The 21534-nt window shown below is 41.6% G+C and overlaps 1 protein-coding gene across 2 annotated transcripts in view; it reads right to left on the reverse strand.

Annotated features, from left to right (window-relative positions):
• The window catches only part of LOC115192485 (protein stum homolog), a 29495-nt gene that overhangs the window by 1216 nt on the left and 6745 nt on the right, over positions 1-21534 (reverse strand). The window contains exon 3 of one of the 2 annotated variants that reach the window (XM_029751051.1): positions 500-508. The exons of the other annotated variant lie outside the window; for it this stretch is intronic. Coding sequence (XP_029606911.1) covers positions 500-508 — 9 coding nt within the window. The remainder of the gene's footprint in view (positions 1-499; positions 509-21534) is intronic. 2 annotated transcript variants of the gene reach the window in all.

The raw sequence follows: 21534 nt of genomic DNA on the forward strand, positions 1-21534 counted from the left end.
GGTGAACACACCACCTGAACACATTGAGTGCAACGGTGCAGGTGAGCCCTGAATAGCCTGAGCAAACTGAGTAAAGCCATGCAGCAAGCTGGAAAATGCTTAATAATGAAACCTTAATATATAAGAGAACGACATTTGAATCTATACTGAAAAATCTTCTTGAAAAATCTTCCCAGACATGCACTGCTGAGAGTATAGCGTCCTCTCTGAACTGTGATGCTGCTAGTTGCAAAGCATGCTGCGACGGAGTCAGGGCACTCCCAGCTATTTCTCCCTTCTGGCCCTGTCAATGACGCCCGCTATAACGAGCATGATGGAGGACAGCAAAGCCGAACAGTGTGAGAGACAGCCAGAAGGGAGGTGGTGGGAGGAACAGGAACATTGGCAGAGATGGAGTCGATGGAACAGGAAAAAAGCAATGGTGGCAGCGAGTGAGAGGAGGCAGCAACATGTTGGTGGAAACACAAAGACTGTGTAGTACGACACATACAGTACGTACCATCAGAAACTTTCATCCGTTTAGGAGGACAAGCAAAGAAAGAAACCCAGAGAAATTAGTATTGAAACCATGACAAGCTACAGGTGTACTGCACAGTGGCACATCATGTTCTAGGAAATGTTCTGACAAAGACTATTATAGTAAGAAACACTGTTGAAAACAACCCTCTTTGATATGGAAAGAAAACAAGACAGAAGATAGGACCCAGAGCTAAGTGGTTAGATTCAATAACAGGGTTGATAATAACAGCATGAACATGCTCAACAGTGTTCTGGGAGCAGCCTTTTCCTCCCACACACAGAGCAATTAATACCACACTGTTATCTTGACAAAGACCTCTTCTCTAGGCAAACAATAGTAATTGTCATGATTCCAATGAGTCCATCCCTTTATGTGGCTTGGAGGGAGAGAACTATAATAATGTAATCCAAGCTTATCTAAGAAATATCATTGGGATGCATGGGGAGAACTATGTAGCTAATGTAGCTTCACTTGAATAAAATACTGCCTCAAGTGATAACATAAAGCAGACACAAGAGAGTGCAAAGGGAAGAACGGGGTTTGTTTGTTTATTTGGATCCCCACTAGCTTTTGCAGAGGCAGAAGCTGTTATTCCTGGGGTCCACAAAAAACACAGAGCATGACAAGTAACAAAACACTGATAGACAAGGACAGTCACACAAATGTAAAATACACAACTGATCTTAACAAACCATTTCTGTATGGACCTCGCTTTGTGCATGGGGGCATTATCATGCTGAAACAGGAAAGGGCCTTCCCCAGTGTCAAAAGTCTAGGTGATGTGGGTAAGGCGGAGTCAGGCGCAGGACACAGAGATGAGTAATAATCGTAACTTTACTCAACAAACAATCTTCCATCAAGGAGAACAAATATCCAGAGCACATAAACGAGACAACAACAATCACGCACCAAACCAAAGGGGAAACCAGAGGGTTAAATAAGGAACAATGATTATGAAATGGAAACCAGGTGTGTACAATGAAGACAAAATAAATCAAAAAATGAAACATGAATCGGTGGTGACTAGAAAGCCGGTGACGTCGACCGCCGAACGCCGCCCGAACAAGGAGAGGGACCAACTTCGGCGGAAGTTGTGACACCCAAACTGTTGCCACAATGTTGGCAGCACAGAATTCTTTATTATTTTTTACCTTTATTTAACTAGGCAAGTCAGTTAAGAACAAATTCTTATTTTCAATGACGGCCTACCAGGGAACAGTGGCTTAACTGCCTTGTTCAGGGGCAGAACGACAGATTTTTACCTTGTCAGCTTGGGGATTCGACCTTGCAATTGCAATTGTCTAGAATGTCATTGTATACTGTAGTGTTAAGATTTCCCTTCACTTGAACTAAGGGGCCTAGCCCAAACCATGAAAAACAGCCCCAGACCATTATTCCTCCTCCACCAAACTTTACAGCTGCCACTATACATTTGGGCAGGTAGTATTCTCCTGGTATCCGCCAAACCCAGATTCGTCCGTCGTACTGCCAGATGGTGAAGCGTGATTCATCACTCCAGAAAACGGGTTTCCACTGCTCCAGAGTCCAATGGCGGTGAGCTTTACACCACTCCAGCCGACGCTTGGAATTTCACATGGGGATCGTAGGCTTGTGTGCGGCTGCTCGGCCATGGAAACCCATTTCATGAAGCTCCCAATGAACAGTTCTTGTGCTGACGTTACTCCCAGAGGCAGTTTGGAACTCGGTAGTGACTGTTGCAACCAAGGAGAGACAATTTTTACGCGCTTCAGCACTTGGCGGTCCGGTTCTGTGAGCTTATGTGGCCTACCACTGCGCGGCTGAGCCGTTGTTGCTCTTAGACTTTCCACTTCACAATAACAGCACTTAAAGTTGTCCAGTGCAGCTCTAGCAGGGCAGAAATTTGACGAACTGACTTGTTGGAAAGGTGGCATCCTATGACGGTGCCACGTTGAAAGTCACTGAGCTCTTCAGTACAGGCCATTCTACTGCCGATGTTTGTCTATGACGATTGCATGGCTGTGTGTATGGCTGAAATAGCTAAATTTTGTCATTTGAAGGGGTGTCCATATACATTTTGGCCATGTAGTGTACAACAATATAAAAACAATACATGTACAACAACAAAAATGTATAAATAATAATAATACAAACAATACAACAACAAACAAGGGTGTGTGTTTGTGTGTCCCCTCAAAGTCCCCGCTGTTCTATGAGATGTTGCTTAATATTTTTTTTAAAGGTCATTTTGTTAGTTGCTTGAGTAATTGGACATGAAAGGAATTCCATGCGATCATTGTTCTGTATAATACTGTGTGTTGCCGTGAATTCATTTTGGACTTGGGGACTGTGAAGAGACACCTGGTAGCAGGTCTTGTGGGGTATGGGTGAATGTTATTTGATTATGCAGGCAATCTGGAATTTCATGACATTAATACTTATCATAAAAACTAGATGAGAAGCAGTTCATCGTTCGTCAACCCTCAACCAGGAAAGACTGGCATGCATGTTGTTGATGTTAGTTCTGTATGTGCAGTTAAGGGCAAGGCGTGCTGCTCTGTTTTGAACTAGCTGCAGCTTTGCTAGGCCTTCCTTTGCTGCACTGGACCATATTAAAGGACAGTAATCAAGATGGGACCAGACCAGAGCCTGAACAACTAGTACAGCTGACTTTAGCGTCAAAAACACAGAACATCGTTTTATAACAGACATACCCCTCCCCATCTTCACAACAACTTTGTCAAAAATGAATTGACCATGATAATTGACATCCAATCTTATACCTCAGAGTTTAGCTTCCTCAACGGCCACACCCTTTACACACAACTCCAGTTGAGGTTTAGGTCTTAGAGAATGTTTTGAACCATATACAATGTGTTTAGTTTTAGATGTATTTAAGACCAGCTTATATTAATCACCCATTTTGATACTGACTGTAACTCCTTGTTTAAAATTTCAGTGAGCTCACTGGCTTTGGGTGCTGACATGCAGAGAGTGGAATAATCCGCATACATAGTCATTTTAGCTTTGTGTAAGACCAGTGGAAAATCATTTGTAAAAATAGAGAAGAGTAACAGCCAGAGGCAACTGCCTTGAGGGACATCGCACTGTACATATCTGATGTAAGAGAAGCTTCCATTGAAGAACACTCTCTGAGTTCTTTTGGATAAATAACTCTCCAACCATGTGATGACAGGTGATGTAAAGCTATAGCATGTGAGTTTTTTCAATAACTTATGATCAATAAAATCAAAGGCTGCACTGAAATCGAATAATACAACTCCAAGTATCATCTTATTATCCATTTATTGTAACCAATCATCAGTCATCTGAGTCAGTGCAGTACAAGTGGGATGCCCTTCTCTATAAGCTTGCTGAAAGTCAGTAGTTAACTTGTTCCCTGAAAAATAGCATTGTATTTGGTCAAACACAATTCTCTCCATCAACTTACTAAGAACAGGCAGCAAACTGATTGGGCAGCTGTTAGAGCAAGCAAAGGGTGCTTTACTATTTTTAGGTAGTGGAATTACTTCAGCTTCCTTCCAAACCTGTGGACACGCGCACTCCTTTAGGCTTCAGTTAAAGATATAGCAAATAGAGATGGCAATACAGTCTGCTACAGCTCCATTCTCAGTAGTTTCCCATCAAGGTTGTCTATACCTTGTGGCTTATCATTATTGCTGGATAACAGTAGTTTAGTGCTAGAGGTGTCACTACAGACCCTGGTTTGATTCCAGGCTGTATCACAACTGGCCGTGATTGGGAGTCCCATAGGGTGCCGCACAATTGGCACAGTGTCGTCCGGGTTAGGGTTTGGCCGTCACTGTAAATAAGAATTTATTCTCAACTGGCTTGCCGAGTTAAATAACAAAACATTTACAAAAATATGTTGGTTCACTGTTCAATGTTGTAATTTCAATTCTGTTCAATTCATCATCAATCCAGAGGGCTCTTCTTTTGTATCATTTCTCTGAACCATACAATTATTCAATACATAAGCAATCCAGAGGGCTCTAACAGTTCTCACAGTTAATTTCTTAACAGGTGGATGCTTGTCAACAATTGAAATGAATAATTGTACAAATACCTCCAGTGCTGCATGTGGATTCACTTCCTCCTACACAGACCAACATACATGTTTTTACATTTTCAACAAAAGAGTCATGAGAAAACATTTTGTATGATCTCTTATAAATTACTTTAGGCCCAACCTTTGGCACTTTGGCTTTCCTTGTTATTACCTCAATGTTATGGTCACTACAGCCAATGGGAACTGATATTGCTCTATAGCAAAGTTCTGCAGCAATAGTGAAGAGTTGTATTTGTATTTATTATGGATCCCCATTAGCAGCTACTCTTCCTGGGGTCCAGCAAAATTAAGGCAGTTTATACAATTTTAAAAACATGACAATACATTCACAACACACTATGTTCCCTCAGGCCCCTACCACATATCTACAGTACTATATCCATGTGCATGTGTGTGTATAGTGCGTATGTTGTGTGTGTATGCATGAGTCTGTGCCTATGTTTGTGTTGCTTCACAGTCTCCCCTGTTCCATAAGGTGTTTTTTTATCAGTTTTTTTATCTAATTTTACTGCAAGCATTAGTTACTTGATGTGTGATAGAGTTCCATGTAGTCATGGGTCTATGTAGTACTGTGCACCTCCCATAGTCTGTTCTGGACTTGGGGACTGTGAAGAGACCTCTTGTGGCATGTCATGTGGGGTATGTATGGGTGTCCAAGCTGTGTGCCAGTAGTTCAAACAGACAGCATGGTGCATTCAACATGTCAATACCTCTTATAAATACAAGTAGTGATGAAGTCAATCTCTCCTTCACTTTGAGCCAGGAGAGATTGACATACATATTATTAATGTTAGCTCTCTGTGTACATGTGTACATCCAAGGGCCAGCCGTGTTGACCTGTTCTGATCCAATTGCAATTTTCCTAAGTCCTTTTTTGTGGCACCTGACCACACGACTGAACAGTAGTCAAGGTGCAGAGCAGAGCAGCGCTTTATTATGGACATACTTCTCCCAGTCTTAGCTACTGTTGTATAAATATGTTTTGACCATGACAGTTTACAATCCAGGATTACTCCAAGCAGTTTAGTCACCTCAACTTGCTATATTTCCACATTATTCATTACAAGATTTAATTCAGGTTTAGGGTTTAGCGAATGATTTGTCACAAATACAATGCTTTAAGTTTTAGAAATATTTAGGACTAACTTATTTCAATCCACCCACTCTGAAATTAACTGCAACTCTTTGTTAAGTGTTGCAGTCATTTCAGTCGGTGTAGTAGCTGACGTGTATAGTGTTGAGTCATCCGCATAAATAGACACTCTGGCTTTACTCAAAGTCAGTGGCATGTCTTAGTAAAGATTGAAAAAAGCAAGAGGCCTAAACAGCTACCCTGGGGAATTCCTGATTCTACCTGGATTATGTTTGAGAAAATTCCATTAAAGAACTGTGTAACGCTTTATCTACATTATAGCAGGCGGTGTAAAGCCAAAACATACGTTTTTCCAGCAACAGTCTATGATCAATAATGTCAAAAGCTGCACTGAAGTCTAACAAGACAGCCCCCACAATCATTTTATCATCAATTTCTCTCAGCCAATCATCAGTCATTTGTGTAAGTGCTGTGCTTGTTGAGTGTCCTTCCCTATAAGTGTGCTGAAAGTCTGTTGTCAATTTGTTTACTGTGAAATAGCATTGTATCTGTTCAAACACCATTTTTTCAAGAAGTTTACTAAGGTTGGTAACAAGCTGATTTGTCGGCTATTTGAGCCAGGGGGCTTTACTATTCTTGAATGACTTTAGCTTCCCTCCAGGCCTGAGGGCACACACTTTCTAGTAGGCTTAAATTGAAGATGTGGCAAATAGGAGAGGCAATATCGTCTGCTATTATCCTCAGTAATTTTCCCTCCAGATTGTCAGAACCCAGTGGCTTGTCATTGTTGATAGACAACACTTTTTTCACCTCTTCCAGAACAGACTTTATGGAATTCAAAAGTACAACTCCTGTCTTTCAAAATTTGGTCCGATATACTTGGATGTGTAGTATCAGCTTTGTTGCTGTCATCCCTAAGTTTGCTTATCTTGCCAATGAAAAAGGCATTAAAGTAGTTGGCAATATCAGTGAGCCATCTGATTAAATTAATGGAGCCGAGTTGGCTTTTTATCCCCAACACATTTCATTTAAGTGCCCCCAAGCTTTTTACTATAATTTTTATATAATTTATTTTTGTTTCATAGTATAGTTTCTTTTTCTATTTATTTAGTTTAATCATATGATTTCTTAAATTTGCAGTCCATTTGCCAATTCAGTTGGGCTGCCAGACTTATTTACCATACCTTATGCCTCATCCCTCTCAACCATACAATTTTTAAATTCCTCATCAATCCAAGGGGATTTAACAGTTTTTACAGCAATATTCTGAATGGGTGTGTGCTTATTAATAACTGGAATAAGTAGTTTCATAAATGTGTCAAGTGCAGCATCTGGTTGCTTATCTTTATACACCACAGACCAGCAAAAATGATTTACATCATCAACACATGAATCACTACAAAACTTATTGTATGACCTCTTATACATTATATTAGGCCCAGCCTTTGGAACTTTGGTTTTCCTAGATATGGCTATTTGTCATAGACGTCGTAAGGATAGCACCAAGGCGCAGCGGGTATAGTGCTCATCTTCTTAATTTATTTAAAGATAACACTTAAACAGTTCCGTAAGTCAACACAGGCTATACAGGAAAACACCACCCACAAAACACAAGTGAAATAAACACAACTAAATATGGCCTCCAATTAAAGACATCGACAACCAGCTGCCTCTAATTGGAGGTCATTGCCAAAAACCCAACATAGAAATAGAAAACTAGATATAAACATAGAAATAGAGAACATAGAACCTAAACCCAAAAACACCGAAACACACAAAACAAACACCCCCTGCCACGCCCTGACCAAACTACAATGACAAATAACCCCTTTTACTGGTCAGGACGTGACACTATTATATTATGATCACTACATCCTATAGATTTGGATACTGCTTTAAAGCAAATTTATGCAGCATTTGTAAAGATGTGATCAATACATGTTGATGATTTAATTCCTGTGCTGTTTGTAACTACCCTGGTACAGTGAGGGAAAAAAGTATTTGATCCCCTGCTGATTTTGTATGTTTGCCCACTGACAAAGAAATGATCAGTCTATAATTTTAATGGTAGGTTCATTTGAACAGTGAGAGACAGAAGAACAACAACAAAATCCAGAAAAACGCATGTCAAAAATTTTATAAATTGATTTGCATTTTAATGAGGGAAATAAGTATTTGACCCCTCTGCAAAACATGACTTAGTACTTGGTGGCAAAACCCTTGTTGGCAATCACAGAGGTCAGACGTTTCTTGTAGTTGGCCACCAGGTTTGCACACATCTCAGGAGGGATTTTGTCCCACTCCTCTTTGCAGATCTTCTCCAAGTCATTAAGGTTTCGAAGCTGACATTTGGCAACTCAAACCTTCAGCTCCCTCCACAGATTTTCTATGGATTAAGGTCTGGAGACTGGCTAGGCCACTCCAAGACCTTAATGTGCTTCTTCTTGAGCCACTCCTTTGTTGCCTTGGCCGTGTGTTTTGGATCATTGTCATGCTGGAATACCCATCCACGACCCATTGTCAATGCCCTGGCTGAGGGAAGGAGGTTCTCACCCAAGATTTGACGGTACATGGCCCTGTCCATCGTCCCTTTGATGCGGGGAAGTTGTCCTGTCCCCTTAGCAGAAAAACACCCCCAAAGTATAATGTTTCCACCTCCATGTTTGACGGTGGGGATGATGTTCTTGGGGTCATAGGCAGCATTCATCCTCCTCCAAACACGGCGAGTTGAGTTGATGCCAAAGAGCTCCATTTTGGTCTCATCTGACCACAACACTTTCACCCAGTTGTCCTCAGAATCATTCAGATGTTCATTGGCAGACTTCAGACAGGCATGTATATGTGCTTTCTTGAGCATGGGGACCTTGCGGGCGCTGCAGGATTTCAGTCCTTCACGACGTAGTGTGTTACCAATTGTTTTCTCGTGACTATGGTCCCAGCTGCCTTGAGATCATTGACAAGATCCTCCCGTGTAGTTCTGGGCTGATTCCTCACCGTTCTCATGATCATTGCAACTCCACGAGGTGAGATCTTGCATGGAGCCCCAGGCCGAGGGAGATTGACAGTTCTTTTGTGTATCTTACATTTGTGAATAATCGCACCAACTGTTGTCACCTTCTCACCAAGCTGCTTGGCAATGGTCTTGTAGCCCATTCCAGCCTTGTGTAGGTCTACAATCTTGTCCCTGACATCCTTGGAGAGCTCTTTGGTCTTGGCCATGGTGGAGAGTTTGGAATCTGATTGATTGATTGCTTCTGTGGACAGGTGTCTTTTATACAGGTAACAAGCTGAGATTAGGAGCACTCCCTTTAAGAGTGTGCTCCTAATCTCAGCTCCTTACCTGTATAAAAGACACCTGGGAGCCAGAAATCTTTCTGATTGAGAGGGGGTCAAATACTTATTTCCCTCATTAAAATGCAAATCAATTTATAACATTTTTGACGTGTTTTTCTGGATTTTTTTGTTGTTATTCTGTCTCTCACTGTTCAAATAAACCTACCATTAAAATTGTAGACTGATCATTTCTTTGTCAGTGGGCAAACGTACAAAATCAGCAGGTGATCAAATACTTTTTTCCCTCACTGTAGGTTGACTGACAACCTGAACATTATCAAGCATTTTACACATATTATCCAGATACTGACTGTTAGCACTTGGTGGTCTATAACAGCTTCCAACAAGAATGGGCTTTATGTGAGGCAGATGAACCTGTAGCTATATTACTTGAACAGCATTTAACAAGTCTCTAAGCTTTACAGGAATGTGGTTCTGAATATAGACCGCAACACCGCCCCCGTTGCCATTTCTGTCTTTTCGGTAGAGGTTATAACCATGTATGCTACCACTGTATCATCAAAGGTATTATCTAAGTGAGTTTCAGAGATAGAATATGAATTATATCTGTTACAAGCAAGTTATTGACTTCATGGACCTTGTTTCTCAGGCTGCATATGTTAATATGAGCTATTTTTTAGCACTTTTCTGGGTTGCTTGATTGTGTTTAATGCTTTACTGGGAAGCTTATCAGAAGTAGACTTGCTCATGTTATTTATATTGGAGATGATAGTGCAGGGTGAGCTGCACAAAGTGGTCTTCCTACTAGGGCACAATGCCTAAGTGCTAACAGTGTAACTCTGGTTCATAGGCTCATGTTTAATGCATACAATAGCTGTAGGATAAACAGAGGTATTTGGTGCAATTAGGGGCACATAAAATAATAATCATAATGCAGCATTATGACGACTCATTGTCACAATGGTAGGGATTAACTGAGCTGGTCTTGGATCATTGAAAAGTCACAGTTTCAACGCAGCCTTGAAATGCGTGGACAGAGTTCAGGAGCCACGATGATTTGGATGGACTCTGTCATTCCTGTGGAGTATCTTCTGTTTCCAGAAGGTGTCAAAGTTATCTATAAAAGTGACTGCAGCAGAGCTACAATAATCTTTTAGCCAGATGTGTAATGCCAGCAGTCTGCTGAATCTTTCATACCCACAACCCAACGATGGTACTGGACCTGAAATGATTGGCTGTTTTTTGGAGTCTTTTAATACTAAAATTAGTTTTTTTTAAATCAGTTTTCAAATGTTCTGAGTTAGCCCTCCTGATGTCGTTTGACCCCACATGGACTATGACAGTGTCAGCTCCCGGCATCTGTTGTAGAACAGTCGGAAGCAGCCTTGTGATGTCCTGTACTCATGCTCCTGGGTAGCACAGGGTTTTTGCCTTGGGAACCGAGATGTTTCTCACCATAAAGCTGCCTATGATGACAGCTGGTGATGTTGAACGGGCCAGTCTCTCAGGCAGCCTCACGGTCTGATGAGGGTAAGAGCTCAGAAGATCTGAACCCAAGGTAGACGCCACCGGAGAGGGAGACAGAACCGAGGACGAAGACGCAGGTACCTCCGGATCCGATCTTGAATGGGAATCCCCCAGGGAAGAAAGCGCCGGAACCTCTGGATCCAGGGCGGCAAAGCTGTTTCTGCTCTGTGTCAGATCCAAGGAGTCCCCGATGACAGAGGATGCCTTCTTCGACTTCCACAGCGAGTGATGTACCTCCATGGCTGGTTGGTTGGGTCGAGAACAGCGCCGTTCTCCAGGGAATGTGGAGACACCTTCGGGGACGGAACCCTGCTGAGCACCGGCCAGTAGGTTGTGGAGAGCCGACATGGCAGCGAAACTTCCACCAGAGCGGCATCCGGGTACTGGGGTGGAAGAAAAATATAAAAGTATGCGTGCGTGGATTCCCTGGTAGTTTGTGTAGGTTTGCTACTTGCTTGCTAAGAGTAGCCACTTCGCTCCTGTAGTCCTCCGCAAAGCAATGCAGTTGCTACATTGAAAGTCAGCGCAGTCCACATTGTCCCGGAACAAAGCAAAGTAAACACAGCTCTTGCAGCGCTGGAAATGTTCAATAGCGACCTCCATTTGAGACCACCGAGCTATGCTAGCTGGGCTTTCGGGTCTCTCCCACAATCTGGCAGGATCCCGAGACAGACAGCAGCGCTCACAGCAACTAAGCCCAACAGTGCTGCAGGATCCAAAATTAAATAAAAGTATATAAAAACAATGTTAGCTTTTAAACCAAGGGCTCTAGTTCAGATTTCGGAGTTCAACAGCGTTCAACAACAACAAACATTTTTTATTACACCTTTATTTAACCAGTTAGGCCAGTTGAGAATAAGTTCTCATTTACAACTGCGACCTGGCCAAGATAAAGCAAAGCAGTGCGACAAAAAACAACACAGAGTGGGATAAACAAAAGTACAGTCAATAACACAATAAAAAAATCTATATACAGTGTGTGCAAATGGAGTAAGGAGGTAAGGTAATAAATAGGCCATGGTAGCGAAGTACTTGTGAATGTCAGTTGGTGTATATATATATATATATATATATATATGTGTGTGTATGTGTGTGTGATGTTGGGCTGAAGCTACTGACCCGGAAGCTTGCCTCTCTCAGTCATTCCAGGCTTTTGGGAGGGAGGGTGGACAATGAGCTTGTTGTAGCAGATGTAAGCAATTTCCCCACACCCCCTGGCAGCTTTTATAGCTGGGAAGTCCTCGTTGAGGAAGATTTTGATTCCTCTCAAGTTCGTGTCTCTCTCCAGAACAGCCATCTTGTCCTTGAACCTTAGGAACTTGACCACTATCGGCCTGGGTCTGTCACCTGGGCTCGTTACCGTTTTTTTCAGAACTGTGGGCACGATCCACCTCAATCTTCCTATGATCCATCTGCAGCTTTCGGTGATCATTTTTCTCACTTTGTCCTCAAACTCCGTTCAGGTCTCAAGTGGAGACTTGTATGCCATCCACAACCTTGTTATTCCTCCTGGATTGTCCCTCGATAGTCTGTTTTCCCAGTCACCTGTAATAATGATTCACAGACAGTTCTGTCATCTCGCGTGGACTTACAGTTTGTTGTCATCTTGCTGCGTCTCTTTCATGACATCCACCTCTCCCTGGAAGAACTGCAAACTGTTCTTAAAGTCTAGGACCTCTCTGGTCAGATCGCCCATTCTTTTGTTAGTTGAGTCCACCAGTTTTGGACAAATCATTTGAAGCCATTTTCCTGTTGCTGTAATAATTGCTTGGACATCTTGTTGATTTAAAAGATCACGCACCTGTGTTAACCTCTACGGGCTAGGGGGCAGCATTGAGAATTTTGGAAAAAATATGTGCCCATTTTTAACTGCCTCCTACACCAACTCAGAAGCTAGAATATGCATATTATTGTTCAGGTTTGGATAGAAAACACCCTAAAGTTTCTAAAACTGTTTGAATGGTGTCTGTGAGCATAACAGAACTCCTATGGCAGGCAAAAACCTGAGAAGGTTTCATGCAGGAAGTACCCTGTCTGACAAGGTGTTGTTGTTCTTGCTTCTGTTTATTGAAGAGTCAGGATCTTAGCTGTAACGTGACAATTCCTAGGGCTCCAATAGGCTCTCAGAACCCGGGAAAAACCTGAACGATGACGAGGCAGCCTCAGGCTGAAACACAGAATCCCCTTTTCCAAGTGGCCCATCAGAGGACAATAGAATTAGGCGCGTGCGCGATTCGACCCCGTGGAGTATTTTCCTTCGGCTGTTTAGCTAATTGCAGATTCCCGGTCGGAATATTATCGCTTTTCTACGAGATAAATTGCATAAAAATTGATTTTAAACAGCGGTTGACATGCTTCGAAGTACGGTAATGGAATATTTAGAATTTTTTTGTCACGTTCTGCGCCATGCGCACGACCGTGCTTTAGCATTCTGATAGTGTCTAGAACGCACGAACAAAACGCCGCTGTTTGGATATAACGATGGATTATTTGGGACCAAACCTACATTTGTTATTGAAGTAGAAGTCCTGGGAGTGCATTCTGACGAAGAACAGGAAAGGTAAGACCATTTTTCTTATAGGAAATGTGATTTTGGTGAAGGCTAAACTTGCCGGGTGTCTAAATAGCTAGCCCGTGATGGCTGGGCTATGTACTTAGAATATTGCAAAATGTGCTTCATCCGAAAAGCTATTTTAAAATCGGACATATCGAGTGCATAGAGGAGTAATGTATCTATAATTCTTAAAATAATTGTAATGCTTTTTGTGAACGTTTATCGTGAGTAATTTAGCAAATTGTTAGTAAATTCCCCGGAAGTTTGCGGGGGGTATGCTTTTTCTGAACGTCACATGCTAATGTAAAAAGCTGGTTTTTGATATAAATATGAACTTGATTGAACAAATCATGCATGTATTGTATAACATAATGTCCTAGGTGTGTCATCTGATGAAGATCATAAAAGGTTAGTGCTGCATTTAGCTGTGGTTTGGGTTTTTGTGACATTATATGCTAGCTTGAAAAATGGGTGTCTGATTATTTCTGGCTGGGCACTCTCCTGACATAATCTAATGTTTTGCTTTCGTTGTAAAGCCTTTTTGAAATCGGACAGTGTGGTTAGATTAACGAGAGTCTTGTCTTTAAATAGCTGTAAAATAGTCATATGTTTGAGAAATTGAAGTAATAGTATTTCAAACGTTTTAAAAATCGCGCCACAGGATTCAACTGGCTGTTACGTAGGTGGGACGAATTCGTCCCGCCGGTCCCATAGAGGTTAACAAAACACTGTCCTCTCCATTACTCCAACCTTCTTTAACTTTGTGCGGCATGATGGTAACAATGTAGGCTAGTGCTGGTACTCCACACAGTTCCAGCCAACACAGCTTGCAGGGCCGACGGAAATAGTAACAAAGAGTAGGTCCCAGCCACAAACGCTAACTGGGGTCTATACGCCAAGTACCTCATGCACAATGGGAGCCAAAATATCTATTCTAGTATTTTGACATTTTCATTCAGAAAAACACATTTAGCAATGCAATTCAATCTGCAGTGAGCAATGAAGAGAGAGGGAGAGAGATAATCACGGTACCCATCAAACCACACAAAAAAAACGATCTATCTGTTGGGGCTGGGGCTGGAAAGTGTTCCGGGGCAGAGGGTTACTATAATACCATACCAACTCTCTATGAACATGACTAGGAGTGTTCCTGGTCAAGAAAAACTCAGAAAACTGTCCATATGATAGTACAATAAATTGTACTAAGGGGACATTTGACCTGGACAATTAAAGAGTGCTGCTGCTTCCACATAAATAAATAAATACATACAGTTGAAGTCGGAAGTTTACATACACTTAGGTTGGAGTCATGAAAACTCGTTTTCCACAAATTTCTTGTTAACTATAGTTACTGGCAAGTCGGTCAGGACATCTACTTTGTGCATGACACAAGTCATTTTTCCAACAATTGTTTACAGACAGATTATTTCACTGTATCACATTTCCAGGGGGAAAATTCCATAAAATGATGTCATGGCTTTAGAAGCTTCTGATAGGCTAATTGACATCATTTGAGTCAATTGGAGGTGTACCTGTGGATGTATTTCAAGGCCTACCTCCAAACTCAGTGCCTCTTTGCTTGACATCATGGGAAAATAAAAAGAAATCAGCTAAGATTCTTTGAAAGTTTAGCATTAAGTTTAGCATTAATTGCAACAATGGCTGACACATAAATAACGTTCCATAGAATTCTGTGGTAGCCCGCAAGGTGTGCTGCAGTATGACGGAACTTTTAAAGGAAGAACCACTGTATCTCTGGGTCTTCCTTTCCTGTGGCGGTCCTCATGAGAGCCAGTTTCATCATAGCGCTTGATGGTTTTTGCGACTGCACTTGAATAAACTTGACATTTTCCAGATTGACTGACCTTCATGTCTTAAAGTAATGATGGACTGTTGTTTCTCTGCTTATTTGAGCTGTTCTCGCCATAATATGGACTTGGACTTTTACCAAACAGGGCTATCTTCTGTATGCCACCCCTACCTTGTCACAACACAACTGATTGGCTCAAACGCATTAAGAAAGAAAGAAATTCCACAAATGAGCTTTTAGCAAGGCACACCTGTTAATTGAAATGCATGAAGCTGGTTGAGAGAATGCCAAGAGTGTGTAAAGCTGTCAACAAGGCAAAGGGTGGCTACTTTGAAGAATCTCAGATATAAAAAATATTTTGATTTGTTTAACACTTTTTTGGTTACCAAATGATTCCATATGTGTTATTTCATAGTTTTGATGTCTTCACTATTATTCTTTAATGTAGAAAATAGTAAAAATAAAGAAAAACCCTTGAATGAGTAGGTGTGTCCAAACTTTTGACTGGTAGTGTATGTCACAGCCTTGCCTGGCATGAACTAATGAACTTGTGTGTGGGTAGGGAGGGGTGTGTATGATGATGATGTTGTTTGTATGTTGTGTCAATTGATTCTACAGTTGAAGTCGGAAGTTTACATACACCTTAGCCAAATACATTTAAACTCAGTTTTTCACAATTCCTGACATTTAATCATAGTAAAAACTCCCAGGTCAGTTAGGATCACCACTTTATTGTAAGGATGTGAAATGTCAGAATAATAGTAGAGAGAATGATTTATTTCAACTTTTTTTTCTTTCATCACATTCACAATGGGTCAGAAGTTTACATAAACTCAATTAGTATTTGGTAGCATTGACTTTAAATTCTTTAACTTGTGTCAAACATTTCAGGTAGACTTCCACAACCTTCCCAAAATAAGTTGGGTGAATTTTGGCCCATTCCTCCTGACAGAGCTGGTGTAGCTGGTGTAACTGAGTCAGGTTTGTAGGCCTCCACGCTCGCACACGCTTTTTCAGTTCTGCCCACACATTTTCTATAGGACTGAGGTCAGGGCTTTGTGATGGCCACTCCAATACCTTGACTTTGTTGTCCTTAAGCCATTTTACCACAACTTTGGAAGTATGCTTGGGGTCATTGTTCATTTGGAAGACTTTAACTTTAAGCTTTAACTTCCTGACTGATGTCTTGAGATGTTGCTTCAATATATCCACATAATGTTCCTCCCTCATGGTGCCATCTATTTTGTGAAGTACACCAGTCCCTCCTGCAGAAAGGCACCCCCACAACATGATGCTGCCAACCCCATGCTTCACGGTTGGGATGGTGTACTTCGGCTTGCAAGCCTCCCCTTTTTTCCTCCAAACATAATGATGGTCATTATGGCCAAACAGCTCTATTTTTGTTTCATCAGACCAGAGGACATTTCGCCAAAAAGTACGAACTTTGTCCCCATGTGCAGTTCCAAACCGTAACTTGGCTTTTTAATGGTGGTTTTGGAGCAGTGGCTTCTTCTTTGCTGAGCGGCCTTTCAGGTTATGTCGATACACGACTCATTTTACTGTGGATATCGATACTTTTGTACCTGTTTCCTCCAGCATCTTTACAAGGTCCTTTGCTGTTGTTCTGGGATCGATTTGCCCTTTCCGCACCAAAGTATGCTCATCTCTAGGAGACAGAACACGTCTCCTTCCTGAGCGGTATGACAGCTGTGTGGTCCCATGGTGTTTATACTTGCGTACTATTGTTTGTACAGATGTCTGTGGTACTTTCAGGAGTTTGGAAATTGCTCCCAAGGATGAACCAGACTTGTGGAGGTCTACAATTTATTTTCTGAGGTCTTGGCTGATTTCTTTTGATTTCCCATGATGTCAAGCAAAGAGGCACGGAGTTTGAAGGTAGGCCTTGAAACACATCCACAGGTACACCTCCAATTGACTCAAATGATGTCAATTAGCCTATCAGAAGCTTCTAAAGCCATGACATCATTTTCTGGAATTTTCCAAGCTGTTTAAAGGCACAGTCAACTTAGTGTATGTAAACTTCTGACCCACTGGAATTGTGATAGTGAGTTATAAGTGAAATAATCTGTCTGTAAAAAAATGTTGGAAGAATTACTTGTGTCATGCACAAAGTAGATGTCCTAACCAACTTGCCAAAACTATAGTTCGTTAACAAGAAATGTGTGGAGTGGTTGAAAAACAAGTTTTAATGACTCCAACCTAAGTGTATGTAAATTTCCGACTTCAACTGTTTATATATATATATATATATATATATATATTGTGGCAAACCTCTTCAAAGCTAGGAGCGTTTGTCACAAATTAAGTGAGAAACTGTCACCAAAGTCAGCCCAGAATTAAAGTTCTTTCGAACATGACAGTACCTGTATGTTTGTTTCTCTGTCCTGGTCCACCCAGGCCACAGGTAAGGTCAAGGATAGCAGGGTTCGGTACACAAATCTGGTTCTCGGTAGGTCCAGGTCTAAACGCCAACAGGTAAGTCCAAAACAGTCCAGCTCGTACACAGTAAATCCAGCCAATGTAGAATGTCTCTCTCTCTCTATGGTTCATAGATCCTTCCCGCCCTCTCTCCCTCTTCCTGGTTTTTCTTGACCTTTTATCTGTGGGTCGGCTCCACCTTCTGAGGGTTCCACTTGCTTCTGGGAATTGTAGTTTTGGCAGTCGGCCATTTTGTGATCTGTAGTTCTGATCGGGGTGGCCATTTTAGTGATCGGGCAGAGCCCGTTTATTAGTTCTGCCCTCACATATCTGCCATTTATCACTCGACCCCCTTCTTTGCCACAATATACACGATTATTATTATCAACAAAAAAAATCCACAACATTAACCATGTGTGTTCTCTTGGTTTGTACTGTTCTGTAGTTTCGACCCAATGATTCGTCTGACAAACAAAGAACTTTGTATACTGCAGGCCCTGGCATGGATCAAAGCCACCGAGACATTCAATGACATCATCAAGAGATATGCTGGACCCTATGTCAGAGAGGTGTTTTTGGGACCACATCGTGTCTATTGTCCTGCTAATAGCCCTTATGAAAACATGATTTCAAAAGGCCTCCAGGGCCGACAGAAGTTCCTTACCTTTTCCCCCTTCCACTTGCCTCTTCCATTTATTCCCATAGTAATTCGTTGTGGTTTGCATTGCAAATGAGGGCATAAACTGGGTCAAGACGCCAGCAGAGTAAGTAGACCTTTATGTAGTAAAATAAAGGTTAAAAATAAATAAATAAATAAAAATACCTACAACACTTTTAAAAGCACATTACTCAACACTAGTGAGACTCATGTCGCCTACGGTAGACCTACAGTATATTTAAACCCGATCAAACTTGTTTCAACTAAAATGTAGTTGAAATAAGCATCTGCATGTTTGCCTGGCATGGATCGTTCGTCGCCCTCTTCAATCCCGCCAATGCCGCCTGATTCTCCGCCAATGACGTGACTCTCAGTCAATAATGACATTTAGAGGATTGGAGGAATCTAAATGAATATCTAAGGGGCATTTTTCGTTAGGGCAAATCTGCTCTGTGAGTATATCGAAGGGTCTTTTCTATAATTATAAAGCAGGGTTAATAATAATAACAATAATAATGATAGCTTTGTAAATAAGGATGCATTATGAAAAGAAAATGACATGTGCAAAAGATGGTGGTATATATTTTTAACCAATTTTCTTTAACCAATTTTGGTCTTTAATGCAGGGCCGACAGACAAGTTCCTTATTTTATTTATTTTTTAACTGAAATTGAAACCAACTTTCTATGGCTTGTTTAAAAAATAACTATATTTTGGAGATGATTTAATTTCAAATATCTGAAAATGAGCAATTATAATGTGGGGTGGCAGGTAGCCTAGTGGTTAGAGGGCTGGGCTAGTAACTGAAAGGTTGCTGGATTGAATCCCGGAGCAGACAAGGTAAAAATCTGTCGTTCTGCCCCTGAACAAGGCAGTTAACCCACTGTTCCTAGGCTGTCATTGTAAATAAGAATTTGTTCTTAACTGACTTGCCTAGTTAAAGAAAATAGGCCATTCTTGAACATGCAGTGAGGCATTCTTCCTAATTTGTAAATAAAGCCAGTTTGTCATTTAGATGATTTATTTCTGATTTTAGAGGGAGAGAAACCAAAAGCCCACCGTGCCTATTTTTTGGAAAATCGTCAGTCCACATGTCAAGTGAAATTTCCCCATTGAGTTAGATAGAGTTTAGTGTGTCAAATCGGAGGGCCTGTTGTCCGGACCTCTGGCAGTCTCTATGGGGGTGCCACAAGGTTCAATTCTCGGGCTGACTCTTTTCTCTGTATATATTAATGATGTCACTCTTGCTGCTGGTGATTCTCTGATCCACCTCTACACAGACGACACCATTCTGTATACATCTGGCCCTTCTTTGGACACTGTGCTAACAAACATCCAAACAAGCTTCAACGCCATACAACACTCCTTCCGTGGCATCCAACTGCTTTTAAATGCTAGTAAAAATAAGTGCATGCTCTTCAACCGATTGCTGCCCGCACCCTTTACAAAATAGACCCAACACTCTACTCAGCAAATTGGATGTAGTCTATCACAGTGCCATCCATTTTATCACCAAAGCCCCATATACTACCCACCACTGCGACCTGTATGCTCTCATTGGCTGGTCCTCACTACATATCCGTCGCCAAACCCACTGGCTCCAGGTCATCTATACGTCTTTGCTATGTAAAGCCCTGCCTTATCTCAGCTCACTAGTCACCATAGCAACACCCACCCGTAACACATGCTCCAGCAGATATATTGAACTGGTCATCCCCAAAGCCAACACTTCCTTTGGCCGCCTTTCCTTCCAGTTCTCTGCTTCCAATGACATGAACGAATTGCAAAAATCTCTGAAGCTGGAGTCTTATACCTCCCTCTTTAAGCATCAGCTGTATGAGCAGCTTTCCGATCACTGTACTGGTAAATACCAGCTTACCGATCACTGTACCTCCCTACTCTTCTACATTTGCACACACTGTACATATATTTTTCTTTTTTATTTTATTTTGTGTATTTGACTGTACGTTTGTTTATGTGTAACTCTGTGTTTTTTTTTTGTCGCACTGCTTTGCTTTATCTTGGCCAGGTCGCAGTTGGAAATGAGAACTTGTTCTCAACTGGCCTACCTGGTTAAATAAAGGTGCATTTAAAAAAAATTGGTATTTACACAAGTTCTCTCTTAACTCCAGGACCACCAACAGTTTTTGTGGTTGTTGCCTGATGCAGGACTCTAGTGCCAGAGGAGAGACTCTCAGACTGAAAACGCCTCCATTAATTGCCACAGATTAGACTACCGATAGATCAGCGTTCTAACTCCACCTTGTGATGGTGTGGTGCAATGACAGAATACCACTAACGGTCACGGCATAAGATCAAAACTTTTAAAGGAAGAACCACTGTACCTCTGCTGCAGAGGACAAGTTCATTACAGTTAACTGCAGCTCAGATTGCAGCCCAAATAAATGCTTCACAGAGTTCAAGTAACAGACACATCTCAACATCTGTTGAGAGGAGACTGCTTGAATCAGGCCTTCATGGTTGAAATGCTGCAAAGAAACCACTACTAAAGGACACCAATAATAAGAAGAGACTTGCTTGGGCCAAGTCACATGAGCAATGGACATTAGGCCGGTGGAAATCTGTCCTTTGGTCTGATGAGTCCAAATGTAAGATTTTTGGTTCCAACCGCGGTGTCTTTGTGAGACGCAGAGTAGATGAACGAATGATCTCCGCATGTGTGGTTCCCACTGTGAAGCATGGAGGAGGTGTGATGGTGTGAGGGTACTTTGCTGGTGACACTGTCTGTGATATATTTAGAATTCAAGGCACACTTAACCAGCATGGCTACCACAGCATTCTGCAGCGATACGCCATCCTATCTGGTTTGTGTTTAGTGGGACTATCATTTGTTTTCAACAGGACAATGACCCAACACACCTCCAGGCTGTGTAAGGGATATTTGACCAAGAAGGAGAGTAATGGAGTGCTGCATCAGATGACCTGGCCTCCACAATCACCCAACCTCAACCCAATTGAGATGGTTTGGAATGAGAGTGAAGGAATGAGAGTTTGGGCCGCAGAGTGAAGGAAAAGCAGCCAACAAGTGCTGAGCATATGTGGGAACGCCTTCAAGACGGTTAAAAAAGTATTCCTCATGAAGCTGGTTGAGAGAATGCCAAGATGTGCAAAGCTGTCATCAAAGCAAAGGGTGGTTACTTTGAAGAATCTCAAATATAAAATATATTTTGATTTGTTTAACCTCTTACATCTACACGTTCCGCTAGCGGAACGATTGCTCCAATATCCAATGATGGGCGGGGCGCGAAATTCAAACTCCTCTAAATCCGAAAACTTACACTTTTCAAACATATGACTATTTTACAGCTATTTAAAGACAAGACTCTCCTTTATCTAACCAAACTGTCCGATTTCAAAAAGGCTTTACAGCGAAAGCAAAACATTAGATTATGTCAGCAGAGTACCCAGCCAGAAATAATCACACAGCCATTTTTCAAGCTAGCATATCATGTCACATAAACCCAAACCATATCTAAATGCAGCACTAACCTTTGATGATCTTCATCAGATGACACACCTAGGACATTGTGTTATACAATACATGCATGT

This window comes from Salmo trutta, chromosome 1 (genome assembly GCF_901001165.1).
Source record: "Salmo trutta chromosome 1, fSalTru1.1, whole genome shotgun sequence".
Taxonomy (NCBI): Eukaryota; Metazoa; Chordata; class Actinopteri; order Salmoniformes; family Salmonidae; genus Salmo; species Salmo trutta.